General features: G+C 34.7%; 3 protein-coding genes across 5 annotated transcripts in view; 1 reads left to right on the forward strand and 2 right to left on the reverse strand.

Moving 5' to 3' along the window:
• LOC142348751 (target of EGR1 protein 1-like) overlaps window positions 1-18985 on the reverse strand; it is a 588447-nt gene that overhangs the window by 545355 nt on the left and 24107 nt on the right. The window lies entirely within an intron of this gene.
• Window positions 1-18985, reverse strand: part of LOC142348750 (UDP-glucose 6-dehydrogenase-like) — a 338711-nt gene that overhangs the window by 295624 nt on the left and 24102 nt on the right. Inside the window, exon 1 of one of the 3 annotated variants that reach the window (XM_075400237.1) lies at window positions 7301-7311. The exons of the other annotated variants lie outside the window; for them this stretch is intronic. The gene's annotated coding sequence lies outside the window, so the exon portion shown is untranslated. Of the gene's footprint in view, window positions 1-7300; window positions 7312-18985 lie in introns of those variants that run through there. 3 annotated transcript variants of the gene reach the window in all.
• Window positions 1921-18985, forward strand: part of LOC142348752 (uncharacterized) — a 42166-nt gene continuing 25101 nt past the window's right edge. The window contains exons 1-3 of the mRNA XM_075400241.1: window positions 1921-2226; window positions 5348-5522; window positions 11024-11193. Coding sequence (XP_075256356.1) covers window positions 2068-2226; window positions 5348-5522; window positions 11024-11193 — 504 coding nt within the window. The 5' untranslated portion in view covers window positions 1921-2067. The remainder of the gene's footprint in view (window positions 2227-5347; window positions 5523-11023; window positions 11194-18985) is intronic.

Raw genomic sequence — 18985 nt, forward strand, 5'->3', positions numbered from 1 at the left:
GCATCAACTTTGCTTCGTACAGAAAGTGTTCCAAACTACCAAATATCCCATTTAATAACAGCCATCATTTACTCAAATGGCTGGTATTTAAGTGCTGTGCCTTTTGCGATCTGATTAATATTAGTGTTCTGATCAATCTACTGAAAGTTTTAAAGGGGAGAAAAAGGGACAGTGTTTTTTTTCTAATTCAATACTGGCATTTTCCGCCTCCGCTACTCAGTTTTGACTCTTTTGTTTTTTGTCCTAAGTGGATATTTTCATTCTTATCAATAAATCATTGAACGCTCAGGAAGAACTTGAATTTTTAGGCTGTCTCAGAGCTGTGCACCATAGAGCTACTTTTGTCACTTTTAGTTCGACATAAGTTTCATACCGTTTTGCTCCTACTGAAACTTTTTGATGCAAATAGAGTAAGTGGTTGGGTCCCAGTTAATGTTTCTTTCAAAAAAGGGCCGTCTTTAATATATTACCTTTCAAACTTGTTTTTTTTCAATAAAAAATTGAAAAGATAGTTCACTGGAGTTCCGACTACTTTTCTAAATTTCCTCTATTTTCTCATAATTCGAAAACTTTTAGGATATGATTTATTTTTTTACAGAGAATTATGCTGCCAAGTTTGATGTGTTTTTTAATATGCGGCGATGTCTTATTTTCTGATGGTTTACAGATATCATACTTCTAGTGATTGACACCAAAGTAAAAGAATGGGATTGAATGCTGAAGCCTCTTCAGAAAGATTTTTTGTTGCTTGGTTATCAGTGTTTAAAAGAGCGGTTGCTAACAGCTAAAATTTCTAATTTTAGCAACATTCAATTTAGAGTTTGAGTGAAAAATTATTTTTTAATCTGCATGGAATTTTTGCTACAATTACGGCAACGTGATGACACTTGTCCTCATTTCTGCTTTTACGTCAGTTGCGTGACTTAACTCAATTTAAAAAATGACTTCAGAACCCACTTATGGAACTTTATGAATTTTTATGAACATATACTAGTTAAAGACCAATAGTGTGCATCTAATTAGTGCCATATTAAAGGCCCTGATTCTTCGGTATATTAGTCTTGAGTTTTTGATTTCGAATATCAATTATGAAAAAGCTTTTGTAGGATTTTTCCTTATAGACCGTATGTGTCATAAAATTGACAGTCCGAATCTAACCCAAAAAGTTTCGTAGTCTATTAAAGTACTGGTGGTCGATTTGTCTGCCTCGTTTTTTTTAGTTGTTTCAATTCATGGAAGGCCACAAGCGTCTATCGCGGCTATTTCCCGGCAATCTGCCGGCTAGGATTGTTCACATAATTTACAATAATTCCAATGCATTTGCTTAGGCAAAATGCATACTTAGGCAAAAATTCAATGCATACATAGAGTCGAGTCTTATATTTTTTTCAAGTCAAAGTGGACGATAATTGCCAAAAAGAACCAAGGTCATTTTAGTTCCAACCAATATCGGGCACAACATCTAAAATCGAGCCAAATTCCTTTCATATTAAATATTGGCCCAGTATCCCCTCTACTTTGCCTATCTTATATTGGTCAAAGAAGATCTTTTCATAAGTCTAGGATTCTATTCGTGCATCTGCGAATGCCCATTACCGATTCAGTTCATTCTTTTCAGGTACCAATAAGCAAAAGAGTGTACAGATAACATGAAGAATATGTTGAATATTGAGTTATTTTGACATTGGTTCAATTTTTGTAGTTCAGTTAGGGATTACTGTTAATGAGGCTGTTTGCCTTGCTTGATATGGTAACAATGGTAGTTGGCATTTGGGTTTTCTTATTGTTAACAAAATTTTTCTGGCACAATTTAAAACTCCATAAATTTTAAATGCTAAATTTGAAGTTGGGTATTTTTGAAATGTGATGTGAAGAAATGTTTACGTAAGCTAGTTTCAAAATTCTCCTTGTGCGAGTGTGAACGACTACGATTATTCTGACTATGCAATTCATAACTCATACACTCAAGTATGGAACAGAGCACCCGACTTCAGACAAACGTTGAAAGCTGTCCATTTAATATCAGACATTGTTCCTTACTGGTGCCAGATATTTCAGCTAATAGCTATGGCTGTGGAGAGATACATTTTGATTTGTAAGGGCGATCGTGCTGCTGTTCTGTTGAGTAACAACAGGCGACAAATTTTCGACCTTTTCACAGTTATTCTGAGTCTGATCATTCCGGCCACAATCTTTGCAGAGTATGTGTACTGGGAAATTGAGAAGGTGAGAAGAATAACTCATGAAAGAGGGCCTATAAGTTTAGTTTCTATTGGTATAATATGTGTGCATGCCTAGTTTGAGGTACAGACCGAAATCGTCTCTGATCAAGCCACTCCAGACTATAGTGACCTCTGATCAGACTAGTGTGCGCTCGAAGCCCATTGTGCGTTTGAAGTGCGCTCGTAGTCACCTCTGATCAGACAAGTTCCAGACCGAAATGACCTCTGATGTGACAAGTATTAGACCGTTGTCCAGACTAAAGTGCGCTCGAGATGTTGTCACAGATCATCATAAGGACGGATGATCTCCGATTAGACCATATTGCCTGCATTGACAAAACTCAGTTTCAGAAATTCATTCTGGTCAATGTCTGCTACATGAAGCATGCAAACCGAGTTCACAGTTACTTCCGTGCTCTAAAAAAACTTAAAGTTTTTAAGTTTCTTTGAAGATCGAAGACGTTTTTGAAAGGGTTAATCTGCTTATCAAAATAGCATATCAAGTTAAGGAAGTAAAGAATGACAGAAAAACAAAAAAAAATAAAAAAACAATAGTTGTCGTCGAGACCATGTACGCAGCTAGAACTTGTGTGCGCTCCAAGATGGTCTGATCAGAGGTCAATTCGGTCCGGCCACTTCGACCTGGGTGAGCGTAGTATTGAAAGTTGAGGTGTTGGGCGTGGTTTTTTCGTTAGACGATATCATGTTAGTAACCTTTCATTCTCCAAAAAGTAATCCAATTTTTGGTAGTAGTTCATCTGACAAGCAACAGTTTGTGCAGCAATAGAGGCAATTAGCTTTCAATTTAGACCTCAGATTTAGAGTTTAGATGGCAATATATACTTTGCAACTGAGAGTAGTTCCCTCGAAACCAGGCAGTAGTGTTCCGCAGCAAAGAACAACCTTAGCAAGAAGTAGCCTGAGCAGAAAAGATCATCAGCAGAAAAAAATCTCAGTAGAAAAAAAACCGGAGCCAGGAAAAGTGCTTAGAAAATTCAAAAATGAGCAGGAAATTTTCTGAACAGAAAAAAAGCTCAGCAAAACAGAACAAAGCCTGAGCGAAGAGAGTTGCTTGGAAAATTTCTTAGTAGAAGAGATCTAGAAATTGCTGGTAAACTGTATTTGTAAATGAAACTACAAGTTTAAGATAAACAAGGAGGCTGGGTAAGGTATGTTTGAACATAATGTTGCGATTCCTTCTCATCCAAACGATGTATGAAATGTGGTTCTTCAAGGAAGCTCTAAAAAGTCAAGTACAAAAAGTTGCAGAGACTTCATGAACGTTTTATGATTTGTTAAGCATTTTCATAATTTATTAGCAAATTTGAACACCCAGAAGCTTCTTCAATCGATGAAAAAAAGTTGTCATCGCACAATTTTGAATTGTATTGAAAAAAGTTATTTTTATCAAATTTATTTGCGGCACGCTTTGTTGCATTTCTATGAAATAGACAATAAAAAAACATCAAACAATCAATGTTGAAAAAATTGCTCAATGTCTACCTAATCGATTTCAAAGTTTGTTTTTTTTTTAAAAATAATTTTTTAACAATCAATCATGCGGATAAACAAAAACGGATAAGAACAAATAGCAATTGAAAAAAATGAATACAAACTGAAATTCGGTTTCTTAAGCTTGGTCAGCAGAAAATTTGGCCTACATAAAATGAAAAAAATATTCGAAGCAAAACTTTAAAATGAAAAATTGAACCAAGATTGCGTGTTTTCTTGTTTTGAGTGTACTTTATCATTTTCAGAGAAAAAAACTGGAACATTTTCCAGTTTAAAGCTTCTAAACAGTAAACCACATTATACTGCATTGTTTTATCAGCTAAGGTATATCTCAAAAAAAAAACTAATTTTGATGAATTGAAGGTTCACTTTGTTGTTGTCTGTTCAGAAATAGTGAACAACTACTGCTAACACTCCCATTTTTTGCTACTTCGACTTTGAAATTTTTGCTCCAAGGTAGACACTTATCGTTTAAATATATTTGAAATAAAACAAAACTACTCATTTGAAATATAACTGGACAAAAATACCAGTTTAGCATGTAGTTCACCACCCTGTTATGTGTGGTCGGAACAAAAATCAGCTCTTGCAAAAATTAGAATAATTGAAAAACTATCCATAAAACTACAAAAGCAAAATTCTTAATTAGAAATATTGTAAATGGGTGAGAATGTGAATATTATTCCTGACGTTTAAATTTTAACTAGTGGTACATAACGTGTAATTTATTTGTTATTTAACTGTATTCGCGTCGTTGGATGATTCACGTGGTATTTTTATCGAGAGCTTTTTTTGAGTTACTAAACTCAGAAGAGAAAACGGATCAAGGTTTGGCGGTGAATTTTGGTATAAAATGCGATGAAAATAAATAATTTTCACAGCCTTTTTCCTTCATCTTTTTGCGGTGAATGCAGTGGATTGCGATGAATTATGTTTTTTTACCACAATCAACAGGGTTTCTACAAAAAACAAACGCACGTGCAGGGTTTCGAAACTCTAATCTACCACAAGTCTACAACTTCTTAATCCACTGCGCCATCTGTCAATAATTTCTCAGATGTTTCGTGTGAATTGAAAGCAGATTCAATTAACGTTGGAAAACCAATGCGGTGAATTTTTGTAGGAAATGCGGTGAATTTTGTAAGAAACTTTTGTAAGAGTTGCTGTGAAATGCGGTGAATTATTTGTTTTCACTGCATTTACCAAATTCACGCATTTCTTACACTATTTACCACAAAAGTCGATACGGTGAATATTTGCAAGGAATGTGATGAAATGCATTGAATTACTTTTTTAAACCGCATCAACCGTAATCACCGCATTTCTTTCAAAAATATTCGACACTCGCTGCATTTCTTACAAAAGAATCACCAAAAAAACCTCAATCCGGGAATGAAAACTCAAACTCCTTGGAATATAGTTAACTAATACTGACACCTCAAATTCTAATACTATATTGTAAAATCCGAAATTTACCTTAACTTCAGTAAGTGTGTAGTTAGGTGAAGTCGCAAGCAGTTCTTTCGAACGGTTTTGAGATCAAGCATAGTTTGCCCAAAGAGAAAGTCTAATCCATGGGAAGCAAAAAACTTTTCATCACGGACCTTTTTCAGAGGCGAAATTTCCTCCTTCAAACTCCATGTATAGAATGCTATCGAGAGCGAATCCAACCATGGGAATATCTTGGACGCATTCCGGGAGTCCACATCCCAACTATTATAGCCTGTTCCTTCTTATACTACAAGTGCATACAACAACTACGATCTTCAAAACAAATAGCGAGGAAAGGTATGAATCCAATTGGTAGTACTTTTCATTTTTTCTTGACTATTTTCCTCGCAACTCGATGTTTAAGTTTCGGCACTTTTAATCTCCGTGTCTTAAACTCAAAAATCGAAGTATTATGATTATGCCTTTATGATGATACTAGTTGTTTAGGGTAATGTATAAGGAAGGTATCGTATATTGGAGACAAATTATAAATATAGAGAGCAAATTGCTCTGCTTATCTCCTGTACCATTACGGTGATCTCCATCCTTATTTTGGCGCTGAAGTGTATTTTGAAATAATTGTCAAAAGAAAAGAGTTCTTTGATGTGTTCTGATGTTTTTGAAATGATATAGCAGGAGATTGAACAGATGCGGAAGAAGTGGGGTGATTTTTACTACCACCATTTTAATTTATCTTTCATTAGTCTATGACGGCTCAGCCAAAAAAAATATTTTGTCAAACTTGTTTTACTATTACTCTTTGCGCCAATATTTGAAAAAAGTTGTTTTTCGGAAAGAATTAATTTTAATTAGCTAATGTGATTATTAGTCTCCTTCTTTCAGAAATATTTACTCAACTCGGTCTAGGGAACGAACCCCCACGAAAAAACCCACATAACTTTAGATAGGAAATAAGCCCCCACGGAAAAAACTCTCTTTAAAATTGATTTTGGTTCGTGATATTTTGTTCGGTTGTGATAGTTTCAAATCAAGTGCCACGGGCCGCTACCGCACGGCAGTAAGGTGGAAATTTATTTCCGTGGGGGTTTATTTCCTATTTAAAATGAAAAGTGTTTTTTTTTGTCGGTGGGTTTTTTTGAAATAACTTAACTAATAATTGGGTTAGAACTGATAATTTGCCAGTTTTCTGTTTATTTCCATCAAATGAATACAAATTTGGTTAATTTATCGCCCTAAAAATGTATTTAGAAATAGCTTCTTTTTTGAAAAGACAACCATAAAAAACCTCTGCTAAAAGAAGTCTGTAGGAAAAATGCAAAACGAGAAGCGTGTAAGGATGATGAAACTTTGCCACTTTTTTCTTCCCAATTCAATAGCCTGTGACTCGATTACAGACATGGAGTCTACATAGTTTTGAAAGAGAGCGAAAATTAAGCGTCAAGAAGTTTTTTGAAGAAAATAGATAACTTCTGATAGATTTTATCAAACATTTAGGTTAATAATTAGTTTCAAAAAATCTCGTCAATATACTAATGATCGTTGAGATTTTGGATTATATTGATTGGTTCCATGGTTGTAACTGTTATCTCTAAATCTACTTTCACTTATTTCCCATCACGTCAAAGGAGTCTCAAATGATTGTTTTAAAGAAGTAGAAGTCTAACATTTGAGGAGTACATGCATCGTATTTGAACACCATGATGAAAACGATTGAGCTTAGAAAAACTAGATATTGAGTCAAATAATCAAACAAGGAGGCTCAATACTCTGCGTTTGTTAATAGTGCTCCCACACCACGCATCTACATTTTTGATTTGATTGTCTTCCAAAAGAGGAAGAGATAGAAAAATTCAAAAAAACTTAATTTTATCCCAAAAATAATTGGTATATGTATAGAAAAGTCGTTTTAAACTCAAATCACTAAAGTAATTAAACACTACTGTTTCAGCGGGTCGATGAGATATGCCATTAACAAGACGATGACACCGGACAATTTAAAAATTAAACAACAAAACCAAACTAAACATACTATCAAAAATCAGAATATACAATTTTTTTAAAAGTTAACAAACCAAGCACCACATAAAAACCAAGTTTAACAAAAACTGTTAAATTATTTAATAAGATATGAGATCTGCCATTAAGAAGACTATGTAACAATTAAACAAACCAGAACAAAAACGGAGATGTCAACAATACAATTACATTTTCTCAAAAATGGATTTTTTAAGGTCTTTGAAAGCTTTAGCTATCAACTTAAATTATCAACTATGTTCATTTCCAAAATCAAAGCAAATTTTAGACTTCTCGTTATCCAGGTTATATCTTATGACTATACTGAAAACTGTGGTGAGCTCCAAGCTCACACCGTAACCAAGAACTTGAAATTAGTGTTATAAATTTTCTTAAACTAAATATGTTACTATATTATTCTGTTCGTTGATTGTATATATGTGAGTTGCACATTGCGCATTAAGGGTTCACTGTTTGCACTAGACACTCTTCAAGAGATTCGATCGGAACGCTATAGCTAATTGCAAACAGTGTTTAAAACGAGCAAAAGAAAGTAGAACAGAGATAGTTAAATCTTTCTCGCGTTAGTCTTTTTACTGCTAATCTCAGTTCTTACTAGCTTTTTTCTTCGTCGGTTTTTTATCGACACAACATGGTGCAGTCACAACAGGACACGAACCGGCGCGGGTTATCCCGCTGGGTAGATAGTCTAGTGCCTTATACTTTCACCATCCACCATTAAGCTGGCAAATAAATTTTGAGCATGAAAATTAAATAACCATTTCATCAAACTTTTCTGCAAATTGCCTTTGATCAACCAAAGCAACAAATTGACAGGAAAAAAAACGTAGGAAAAAAATCGGAAACGTTCAAAAATCATTGACAGTTATGAGTCTGGAAAACAATTTGTTTTGGCTTCAAACACATGAATAGGATCAGTTATACCTCCCTCCATAAAAAGTCAGAGGCTTGTAAGTGTCCGGATTATATCATACAACTTCAAAAAACCATAAATAGAGGCAGAAATTACAAGTTCAATCAGATTATGCGAGGAAACCATTTCGAAGCTCTTAAAAACACAACCTATTGACCAAAAACCCGAGTTATGATGCATAGCGCCCTCATTTCAACGCGGTTGTTGCGATAAGTATTCTGTCAGTAGCTTCAAAAAATAACAAGACAGAAAACTAAATGCGCAAAGAAATGAAACAAACAAAAAATGAAATCTCCTAGTCTTAATGCCAATAAATTTTTTCTAAAAACATAAAACACAGCGACGACTCAATCTAAATTCCTAAGAAAAACAATACAAACTCTTGGCCAGTAATGAGCTACAAACTGACAGAAATGGCATAAAAATTTGGAAAACGTTCGAAAACCACTATTTTCTTTTTGAAAATAAATATATTCGGGTACTAAATAGAGGGACCTAGCCGACCGGGGGGGATGATGACCCACATGTTTTAAGATAGGCTATAGCGATTTCAAATCATTTTGGTCATCACTGATTTATCGCAGTAATGTATAAAGATAAGTAAAAGATTTTACGAATATTAACATTAGAAATATGGGAGCAACGTATAAGGATAGGTAATAGATTTTACATGTATTAAGATTTGTTTTTTGACACTAATATATAAAGATGTGTAACATATTTTACACGTTTTAAACTTGAATTAAAACAGCAGCGCATTAAGATCGATAATTGGTCTTATGTAGAAGATTCCTAATCGGATTTTTAGTCACAAAATAAGAAAAAGCTAACAGATAACAAATTGGAAAGCGAAGTTGTGTTTTTTTTCTTTTACGATGAGTCATCAATTTGATGCTGACGTTTCAAGGTACATGATAGCAAACATTGCTCAATAAGACTAAACACAAAACACAAATTTCTACACTGCTACTAAATTTTTATTTCTACTGAATAACATCTGTGATGAGAATAACCTAATTCTAAATAATAAGTTTTCTATAAAGCTTTTTTCGATCAAACACATGTTGTTGTAATTCATAATCTATAAATCACGTTTTAAACGTGAACGACGTTACGGCCAACTTTTGCTAGTTTCGCTTTTCAGAGGCAGTGCAGTCAAAAGGGAATATCTCAAACAACTGAAAAAAAGAAGCGAAATAATCAAATTAACTTACTGGAATAAAAATGGATCAAATTAGACCTCTGATGAGACAGTAAGTTTATAACGTCACATTGGTCTCCTTGTATGGATGTTTACACTGATACACCAAAAAATACTATCGATAGCCATGACATGAAGGTTTTTCAATCAGAAGTGGTAGAACAAGAGTTTTTGTCAAGAGTTTCCAGATGTTTCTTTATATCAGGAAATTAATCTTGCGTAATGTTTTTTTCGTCCAGGGTTTTCTGCAGATCTGGTCAACACCTTGCGAAATGAGTCAGAAAACTTTTAAATGGTCAGCTGGAACTTTAAAAGCCGGGTAAGCTTTCCTTTCAAGACTGATTAATGGATGGAATGTATAAGAAACAGCAGACAGTTTAGATCATCAAAGGTGTCGTGCGAATTCCATCTGCATCCACAAACCATTTTGAGTAGAAAAACGAGAGTCCTTTCTAGTTTGCTCACACGTAAGAAATTGGTGATTTATGGTTTTGAAACATCTGTTAGTTAAGGCCATATTCACTGCATCATCCAGGACTCGTCTGTATATCTGTATAAAATAATCACCTTTTCTTCCAGAACACTCTTGTTGAGTCCATTGCTGCTGAACTTGGTTTTGTTCGTTACAGAATTATATCAACAGTACGTTTTGCTAAATAAACGTAGCTTTTCAGTACATCGGAACTCCTCCTTGAATAATCTAGGCTCACGCTTGTCATTTTTTTATATGTTTATCGCAACAAATTCTGGGATAAAATTTAATGCACTATTAGCATGAAAAAAATCTGTACAGTCATCAATTTTCATCTCATTCCAAATTATCCTCATTTCTTTTTTAATGCACTCATAGAGATTTTTATGAGCCAGTGCCAGATACAAAGGATCAGTGTCCATTTCAAGCTCCTCGAATTTCCAATCATCACAGAACTTGTCAAAGAAATTGTAGTAGAGCGGCAGCATTCTGAGTTTTGCATGCTGTAGGATAAAAAACCAATAATTAATGGTTCACAATGCTCATGAGGGCTATTCACAAGCTCAACCTCATATATATCTGTCGAAACATTGTTCAATTGTCTAAAAAGAGGGCTATTAATAGCTTTATGCGTCTTTTCATCGTTAAGATGAAGAGTTTCTGTGTGCCGACTTCGATCCATAATCTTATAAGCATACGAGCTGTTCCCAGTTACTTTCATAGTTTCAGCAACAACGCTTGAGTCCGGATTTTCATCACATTCCCGTCTTGTATCAACGGCAGATTGTACCAAAACTTTGAAAGATTTTTGTGGGCTTTACTCAATGAATCTGTGGGATTTTGGTACAACTTAGACCCAGCTTCAAATAAAGCGACAAAAACGACAATAATCGAAAGTTCCTAACCGACGAAATCGACAAAACTTGACAAAAAAAACTTACATTTGGTATCAGTTTGAGAACGAATTTATTATTATTGATATAAAAATTGTTGCTTCTTGCGTTGATTTCGTCGCATTTTCTCAACCTGCCCCCCCCCCCTGCTAGACTTCTTCGGCCTTTTAATATGTCTAGGTCTGGACCCGGGTCACCACCGGGCTGAAGTGGAAAGAAAGTCTTTTCATGGACTATTTCAGTTGAGCATAGTCTTTTCATAAGTTGAGACCTGGACTAGGACCAACATGGGCAATGTTGCTGTGAATGAATTTTTCTACCTAGATCTTCTGATCACAGCCTTTATTGCCCTTCTGGTTGCGTGGGTGGTAATGGTGACACCTCACACAGCCTTTGTGGATTATGTGAACAAGGGACAAACATTCGGGTTCTCAATTGTCTTGTGGTCGGAGGTGCACGAGGTCGAGTACAACCTGATTGAAGCCGGAATTCTTGTGAGCTCTCCAAATATATTTTCTAAAATTGGGCTTAAGAAGTTAAAAAGACCCGAATGTCGACTTCGGACGGTTATCTTTCAATGTCTTGCAACAATCTTTTCTCATCGTCTCTCAATATCTTGCAAGAGAGCTATTTTATGCCAGAATAATGAAATATGTTAGTAAACATTCGGACGTTGCTGAGTATCAAAAACTCCAGTCGAGGCGTTAGCGGTAACAACCCCTATAAAAGATGCTGTGGTAAATGTGTTGAACTTTTATGAGACGCTTATAGGACCATTTAGCGCTGAAGGTGGAATATGCGGTTAACTTGAATTATCTCACAAGAAAGAAAATTTACCTCAAACCGATATAGCAAGCAAAAGTTTTAGACAATACTCAGTTCATTTACTCTGCTTTCGAGCCTAAAAGAATTAAATTTCTACCAGAATGAGTTCTGTCTCAGTCAGTATGACTTCAATAAAGGAGAAAAAGGGAACACAATTAGGTTTTCTTCTATTTTGCGGTTCGAAAATTTTTTAATTGTGCCTGCTGCCAAATTATCTTTTGCAGCTTTTTGAAAAACTTTTTTTGGTGACGACAAAGAAACTGCTCAAAAACTTTTGTGATATATTGAGATGTGCTAGAGCAACTGTTGTTCGTGAAAAAGAAGACCCAATCTTTAATCTAAAAAGAATTTTTGAAAAAAATAAAACATAAGATGTACAATAACAAAGAACTAATTTAAAGTTAAATAAAAGTTTAGTGAGGCCGTGGTCAGAGCTTCCTTGAAAAGTTCAGTAAGTTTTGCGAGTCAGTAGGCGCAGTTTTCTTCTATCTTGCGCTGCCACGGCTGTAGGGGTCCTCATGCCGACAACGTTGGCAAACTACCTAAGATCAAGATTGCGATCGTTGGTCACCAATCATCACTTCCTGGTCTTGTATAGGTGCTTCAGAGCCCACCTCATCTTTTTGTTGACCAGAGGGAACCTGTTGTAGACAATGAAAGTGGAACTGTGGGCTAAAGGAGTCTTCGATCATCTCAATCCCTATTTGGGAGAAGCCCCACTGGTTGTTCGAACTCCCACGGTTGCAGTTGTGCTCCTGGAGAAACGAGATTTCTATTTTGAGCTATGCTGGGAAAATTTGAAAAAAATTAAGAAACTATAGCAAAGTGATAAACTAGAAAATTTTTAATAGATGTTTCGAGTTAAAAGAGAAAGAAAAAAATAATGGCTAAGGTAGTTAGGACTTTCTAAGAGGTTTGTTCAAAAAATATTTATGTTGATAAGTGATGGGAGTTCTGACTTTGTCTCAACTGAACGGATTTAAAGGCTTAAATAAATTTTAGATTTTTCATCTCAAGTTAGCGGTTACTTACTTTTTTGGGGATAAAAATGTTTCATCGTGTGATTCTTTGGGAGCTTTACCATAAGGTTAGCTTATAAAGAGAAATATTGATGATATATCCATTATTTACATTTGTTAAGTATATATACCACATGATTTTGATGGGAGTTCTGACTTTGTCTGAACTGAACGGATTTAGAGGCTTAAATAAATTTTAGATTTCTCATCTCAAGTTAGCGGTTACTTACTATTTTGGGGATAAAAATGTTTCATCGTGTGATTCTTTGGGAGCTTTACCATAAGGTTAGCTTATAAAGAGAAATATTGATGATATATCCATTATTTACATTTGTTAAGTTTATATACCACATGATTTTTGTCTACTTTAGAGCTTCTTTACAATTTAATTTTGTATATAAAGTCACTTCTTTCTGTTAGTAAGTTAGAGGGTAACTATCTAAATTCTGGCTTGTTTTTTGATATAACTTTCAGAGTAAGCATACGTACTAGAAGTTAACTGGTGTACGTTAACATTCTCTAAGTATATGATTGTGCTTGTTCTTTTATAAGTTAGTTAGGGCAGAAGGTAATAAGTTAGGGCAGAAGAGAATTAAATTTGCCTAGAGGGCTAGCTTAGAGAAAAACAAAACTTAGGAATTACATTTAAAAAATTGACGGAATCTAGAGGTCAAGGCCCCGAAAGGCCTTAGGAGAATATTAATTTCTACATTGGTGACCACAGGGATGAGATGTAAATTGTTTATTAACAGATTGTGTAATTCGTTCAATCTTCGAAGTTTCCTCTTTAAACAGTTAAAGTTTGAATGTTTCACCATAGCAAAAAGCTAGATTCCCTGTTTAAATTAGTCCTAGATTGATATAATTGGTTAACCGCCCCAAAAGCGATAGATATCTGGGCACGGTTATCAAAAGGGCGAATCTTTGACCGCTTTTTTAAAGATTGTGGTAGTCTATATCGATTCAATTTCTTGATACTAAAATCACCTGCTTGTAAAACAAAATATTTTCTCCCTGGTGTAGTCTTTTCTTTGTTTTGGTTTTTCTAGGTCCTTAGGATTTTTTGATAGTGTCGGGTTAGACTCAGAGATCAATTAGGGAAATAGAAAATAGCCGAGAGACTCTTTCCACGGTTTACTTTGGTTGCTTCTGACCCCGGTTTGTTAGGAATCAGGTCTGTAGTATATTGCCATCTTTTATTTGTTTGTTTATTCGTTTAACGTTAGAGGTGAAATGAAATACTCTACAAAAAATAGGTGATTACCGAGAGACCAATCAACAACTAATTCTTTGTTTTTATTAGGTGACTAGTAGTTTCCTAAACCAGGTATATCTAAAAAGTGGGCTCTTTTGTTAGATAGTTCTAGTTCCCAGAGATATTTGCGTACTGAAGCAATTTCAAAAGTTTTTCCTGTTTACGCTAATCCTGCTAGACTTTTAAAAGGAATGTTTTTCTTTTTTCTAGCTCTGGTCAAGCATATATTAAAATTGTAGTTGCAGGTGCTCCGCTAAATCCACTTACTTCACCAATTGAGATTCTTGTTACTTCAAATTAAAGACAAGACACATCCTGGCGACGTGTTCTAATGCAAAGCAGATTTTTTTTGATGGGTCTTAAACACTGCATCAAACCAAAAGCTTCATATTGCTTAGAGAAGTCATTAACCACTAAATTGGGGATTCAAAGAAATCATGGACACCATTGGAGATTTCTCGATTGATAGCTGTGACTTATTGCAGTTGAATTTTTTTATTGATCTTCATTCACATGCCAATATAACCGCCACTAACAACTAAAGTGGGGATTCGAAGCACTCATGGACACATTTAGAGATTTCCTGGTTAAGAGCTGTGACTCATTGAAGCTGATTTTTCTAGCAAAAACAAGAAGCAGAGATCAACCATATGGTTCTCAGAACAGTCGGAAACTTTGATTGAGCAATGATTGACATTTGGCGTTCCGTTGGATGCCAACCAATGGGATAACTACCGGCAAGATGATAGAACTAATGAGATAACTGTTTTCCAAACAATTTTAACTAATGTGCAGTGTATATTTGGTTCGTATCTGATAATTTAATTTATTTTTTTGATAGTTATTCAGGAGTTTCTATCTTGAGGGCTTTTATAACTGATCTTGATAAATTTGAGAAGTTCTGACTTTGTCCAAACTGAACAGATTTAGAAACTTTAATGAAAATTCGATTTCTCAGCTCAAGTTAGCGGTGATTACTTACTACTTCGGGGATAAAATTTTTCAGTATGTGATTTTTTGGGACCTTTCGCATAATTTTATATTATAAAGGAGAATGGGATTTGATAATATCTCCATTAGTTACTTTTGCTGTGTATAAATATCGCTTGATTTTTGTTTGTTTTCAGAGCTTCTTCACAATTTATTTTTGATAATGGAGTCACTCTATTTTTTTAAGTAATGACAGTTCTGACAGTGTCTAAACCGAACAGATTTAGAGTTTTTAATGAAACTTCGATTTCTCAGCTCAAGTTAGCGGTTAATTCGTATTTCGGGCTTGAAATACTTTCAACATGCTATTGTTTGGGTCCTTTCGCATGAAGTTGATTTAAGAAAAGAAATCAGATTTGATTATATCTTCTTTCTTTACATTTGCTAAGTATATATATACCGCTTGATTTTGGTTTATTTTCAGAGCTTCTTTCCAATTTAATTTTGTATGTGAAACCTCTTCTTTCTGTTGGTAAGACAAAGGTTAACTATCTAGATTTTGGCTTGCTTTTGAGGTAATTTTCATAGTAGGCATAAATACTAGAAGTTAACTGGTGTATATTAAATTTTTCTAAGCATAGGATTGTGCTTGTTTTTTTAAATATTTGGTTAGGACAGAAGGTCTTTATGAGAATTAAATTTACCTAGATGATGTCGAATTTAGAGAAAACCAATACTTAGAAATTAAATTTAAAATACTTGTTGGAATCTAGAGGTTGAGGAACCGAACCACATTAGGTGAATTATATTTTCTTCATCGGCGACAACAGGGAAGGGATGTAATTTGTTTACTAACATATTATGTAATTCGTCAATTCTTCGTAGTTTCTTCTTTTAACAGTTATAGTTTGAATATTTCAGCATAGCAAAAAGCTAAATTCCCTGTTCAAATTAGTCCTAGGATAGTATTATTGGTTAACCGCCCCAAAAATCTATAGGTGTCTGGGCACGGTTATTCAAAGGGCAAATGTTTGAACGCTTTCTATAAACTTTTTCTGTGGTGTAGTCTTTATCGATCCAATTTCTTGGAACTAAAATTGCCTGCTTGTTAAACAAAATATTTTTTTACCTGGTGTAGTCTTTCCTTTGTTTCGGTTTTCCTAAGTCCTTAAGATTTTTCGAGAGAGTCGGTGTAGACTAAAAGATCGAACAAAGAAACAGAAAATCGCCGAGAGACTCTTCTTAGTTTACTTTGGTTGCTTCTGACTCTGATTTTGTTAGAAATCAGGTCTTTTGTAATTTGTCATCTTTTATTCGATATTTTATTTGTTTAGCAATAGAATTAGCATGAGCTACTCTACAAGAGATAGGTGATTACAGAGAAACCAATCAACCGCCAATTCTTAGTTTTAATTAGGTGACTCAGAGGTTCTTATCTTAGGTATAACTGAAAAGTGTGCTCTTTTGTTAGATAGATTTAGTTCCTAGAGATGTGTAGTTGCGTAGTGAAACAATTTCGAATTTTTTTCTGTATACGCTAATCCTGCTAGGTTTTCGAAATGGAATTTGTTCTTTTTTCCACGTTGATCGCGCATGAGCAGAAATTGTAGTGGCAGGTGCGCCGCTAACTCCACTTAATTCACCAACAGAGACTTTGGTTGCTTCAAATTAATGACGAGACACAACTTAGCGACGTAGGCTAACGCAAGGCAGACAAGTTTTTACGATGTCTGAAACACTATGTCAAACCACAGTTTTAATTATGTTTAGAGAAGTCGCTAACCACTGAAGTGGGGTTTTAGAGCACTCATGGACACATTTGGTGATTTCCTTATAGAGAGCTATGGCTAATTGAAGTTGAATTTTCTTCATTCATCTTCATTCACAAGCCATTAAAACTGTCACTAACCAGTAAAGTGGTGAATCAAAGCACTCATGGACAACTTTGGTGATTTTCCGATAGAGAGCTGTGACTCATTGACGTTGAAGTTTTTTATTGATCTTCATTTACATGCCAGTATAACGGCCACTAACCACTAAAGTGGGGATTCGAAGCACTCATGGACACTTTTAGAGATTTCCTGATTAAGAGCTGTGACTCATTGAAGTTGATTTTTCTGGCAAAAACAAGAAGCAGATATCAGCCATATGGTTCCTAGAACAGTCGGAAACTTTGATTGAGCAATGATTGACATTTGGCGTTCTGTTGGATGTCGATAATTGGGATAACTACCAACAAGATGAGAGAACTAATGAGATAACTGTTTTCCAAACGAATTTAATTAAAGTGCAGTGTATATTTTGTGCATGCCTCGTAATTTTATTTTATTTTTTGATAGTTATTCAGGAGTTTTTATAACTTATCTTGAGGATTTTTATAACTGAACTTGATAAGTTAAGGAAGTTCTGACTTGATTGTTTATTTTCAGAGCTTCTTTACAATTTAATTTTGTATATGAAGTCACTTCTTTCTGTTGGTAAGTGAGAAGGTAACTATCTAGATTCTGGTTTGTTTTTGATATAATTTTCAGAGTAGGCATACGTTCTAGAAGTTGTAAGTTAACTTTCCCTAACTATGTATAGGATTGTGCCTGTTTTTCTTTATATAAAGGTTAGGACAGAAGGTCTTTAGGAGAATTAACGTAGCCTAGGGGAAAAACTTCGGAAATATTTTCAAAACTTGTTGGAATTTTGCGGCTAAAGCCGCTTTAGCTGAATACTAAATTTTACAACGCTATAGAGCGCAAGTGGGTTTCATCCGATACAATCTCAATCAAGTTTTACCCAGAACAATCTGCTGTTGTTTGATCAAAAAGTGATGACTTTACAAAGAAACTGCCCTATCGTCTTCTTCAGAGCTTCCTTCGCATTATGATGACCCCAATTTCAACTGAAAAAGTCCAGCGTAAACGAATGCATTTCACCTGTATAAGCAATTAGGAACAAACTTATCTTCAGTGACAAAAAATCAATTTTTCAGTTTGAAAAAGTTCAGATTTTTTAATTATTTTTATAATTGGTTTTAATCGGCTGAATTTGTGCTAAGAACAATTATTTTAATGAAATGAGTGCATTTCAGCGACATAAGATGCGCCCGCCCATAACAGTAGTCCTCTGATCAAAAAATGCTGCGTCTGATCATGGAGCGTACAGCTAAGTTGAGTTCGATTAGAGTTAGTTTTCAATCGCTAGTTTTACTATGGAGTTAGATTTCGGGTAAAACTGTTGTCGTTGAAGACCAGCAGTCGGTTGGAGAAAATTGAGTGACTTTTTAAAAGTTTTGTTAAATCATAGCTGCCGAATAAAGTCGCTGTTACTATCGTTTTCTAATTTCCTTTTTTGTGGGAGTTTTTAAAAGGCATAATCACTTTGGTAACAACTGTGCCTGACTTAAGATATTGATTTGAACACACAAAATACTTTATAAGTTTTCAAGTCTAATCAGGTGCAATTTTTGGGTGCATTTTGGGTGCTGCGCGCACTTGAGTTTTGAAAAAATAATTTTAGTCTAGGATGGTTTTATTACAGGTCTTTTTTGGTCTTGGACTTAGAACTAAGTATGCTGCCAGCACACCAAAGACGCTTTAGGTTTTTTTCCGTTTGTGCCTCCCAGCTTAGTGGGCGTATATTATTCGCAGCCCCCAGAAGCACGTGCCATAATTTTACATAATGATTTACTATGTAATGACAGGTGCTCTGTAGCTGGGGGCGCATAACGTACTGGGCGGGGCACAAACGGAAAAAATCTTCGCTTTTTTCGATGAATCATTTTTTTCATTTAATTTTTTTATAAGGTCCACTTTGGTGATTAAAAATTTTAATTATTATTATTGTAACTATATAGGCAAAATCGAAAAAAGCAAAAATTGGAAAAAACAAACTCCAAAATTCTATCAACCATATAACCATTTAGACCCAAAAAAATACATTATGTTTCCCCAATATCGTGGCCAAAAAGAACTTTCTAATTCAACTGAATTGGACAAGAGAGTAAACAATATGTTCTCAATTATCCGAGTTAAGTGCTAAAATAAAAACAAAAGTTAGAAAACCTTTCACAGAAACTGTAGGACAGTTTAGTGAGACCACAACAACATCAGGATAGTCTCAATTATACATAAGTATTTACGATTGTGAAATTTTGGTTTCATAAAAAAACGAGAGAGCATATATTAAAATTGTAGTGGCAGGTGCTCCGCTAAATCCACTTACTTCACCAATAGAGATTCTTGTTACTTCAAAGTAAAGACAAGACAC

The sequence above is a fragment of the Convolutriloba macropyga genome, chromosome 10 (assembly GCF_964194025.1).
Source record: "Convolutriloba macropyga chromosome 10, txConMacr16.3, whole genome shotgun sequence".
NCBI lineage: Eukaryota > Metazoa > Xenacoelomorpha > Acoela > Convolutidae > Convolutriloba > Convolutriloba macropyga.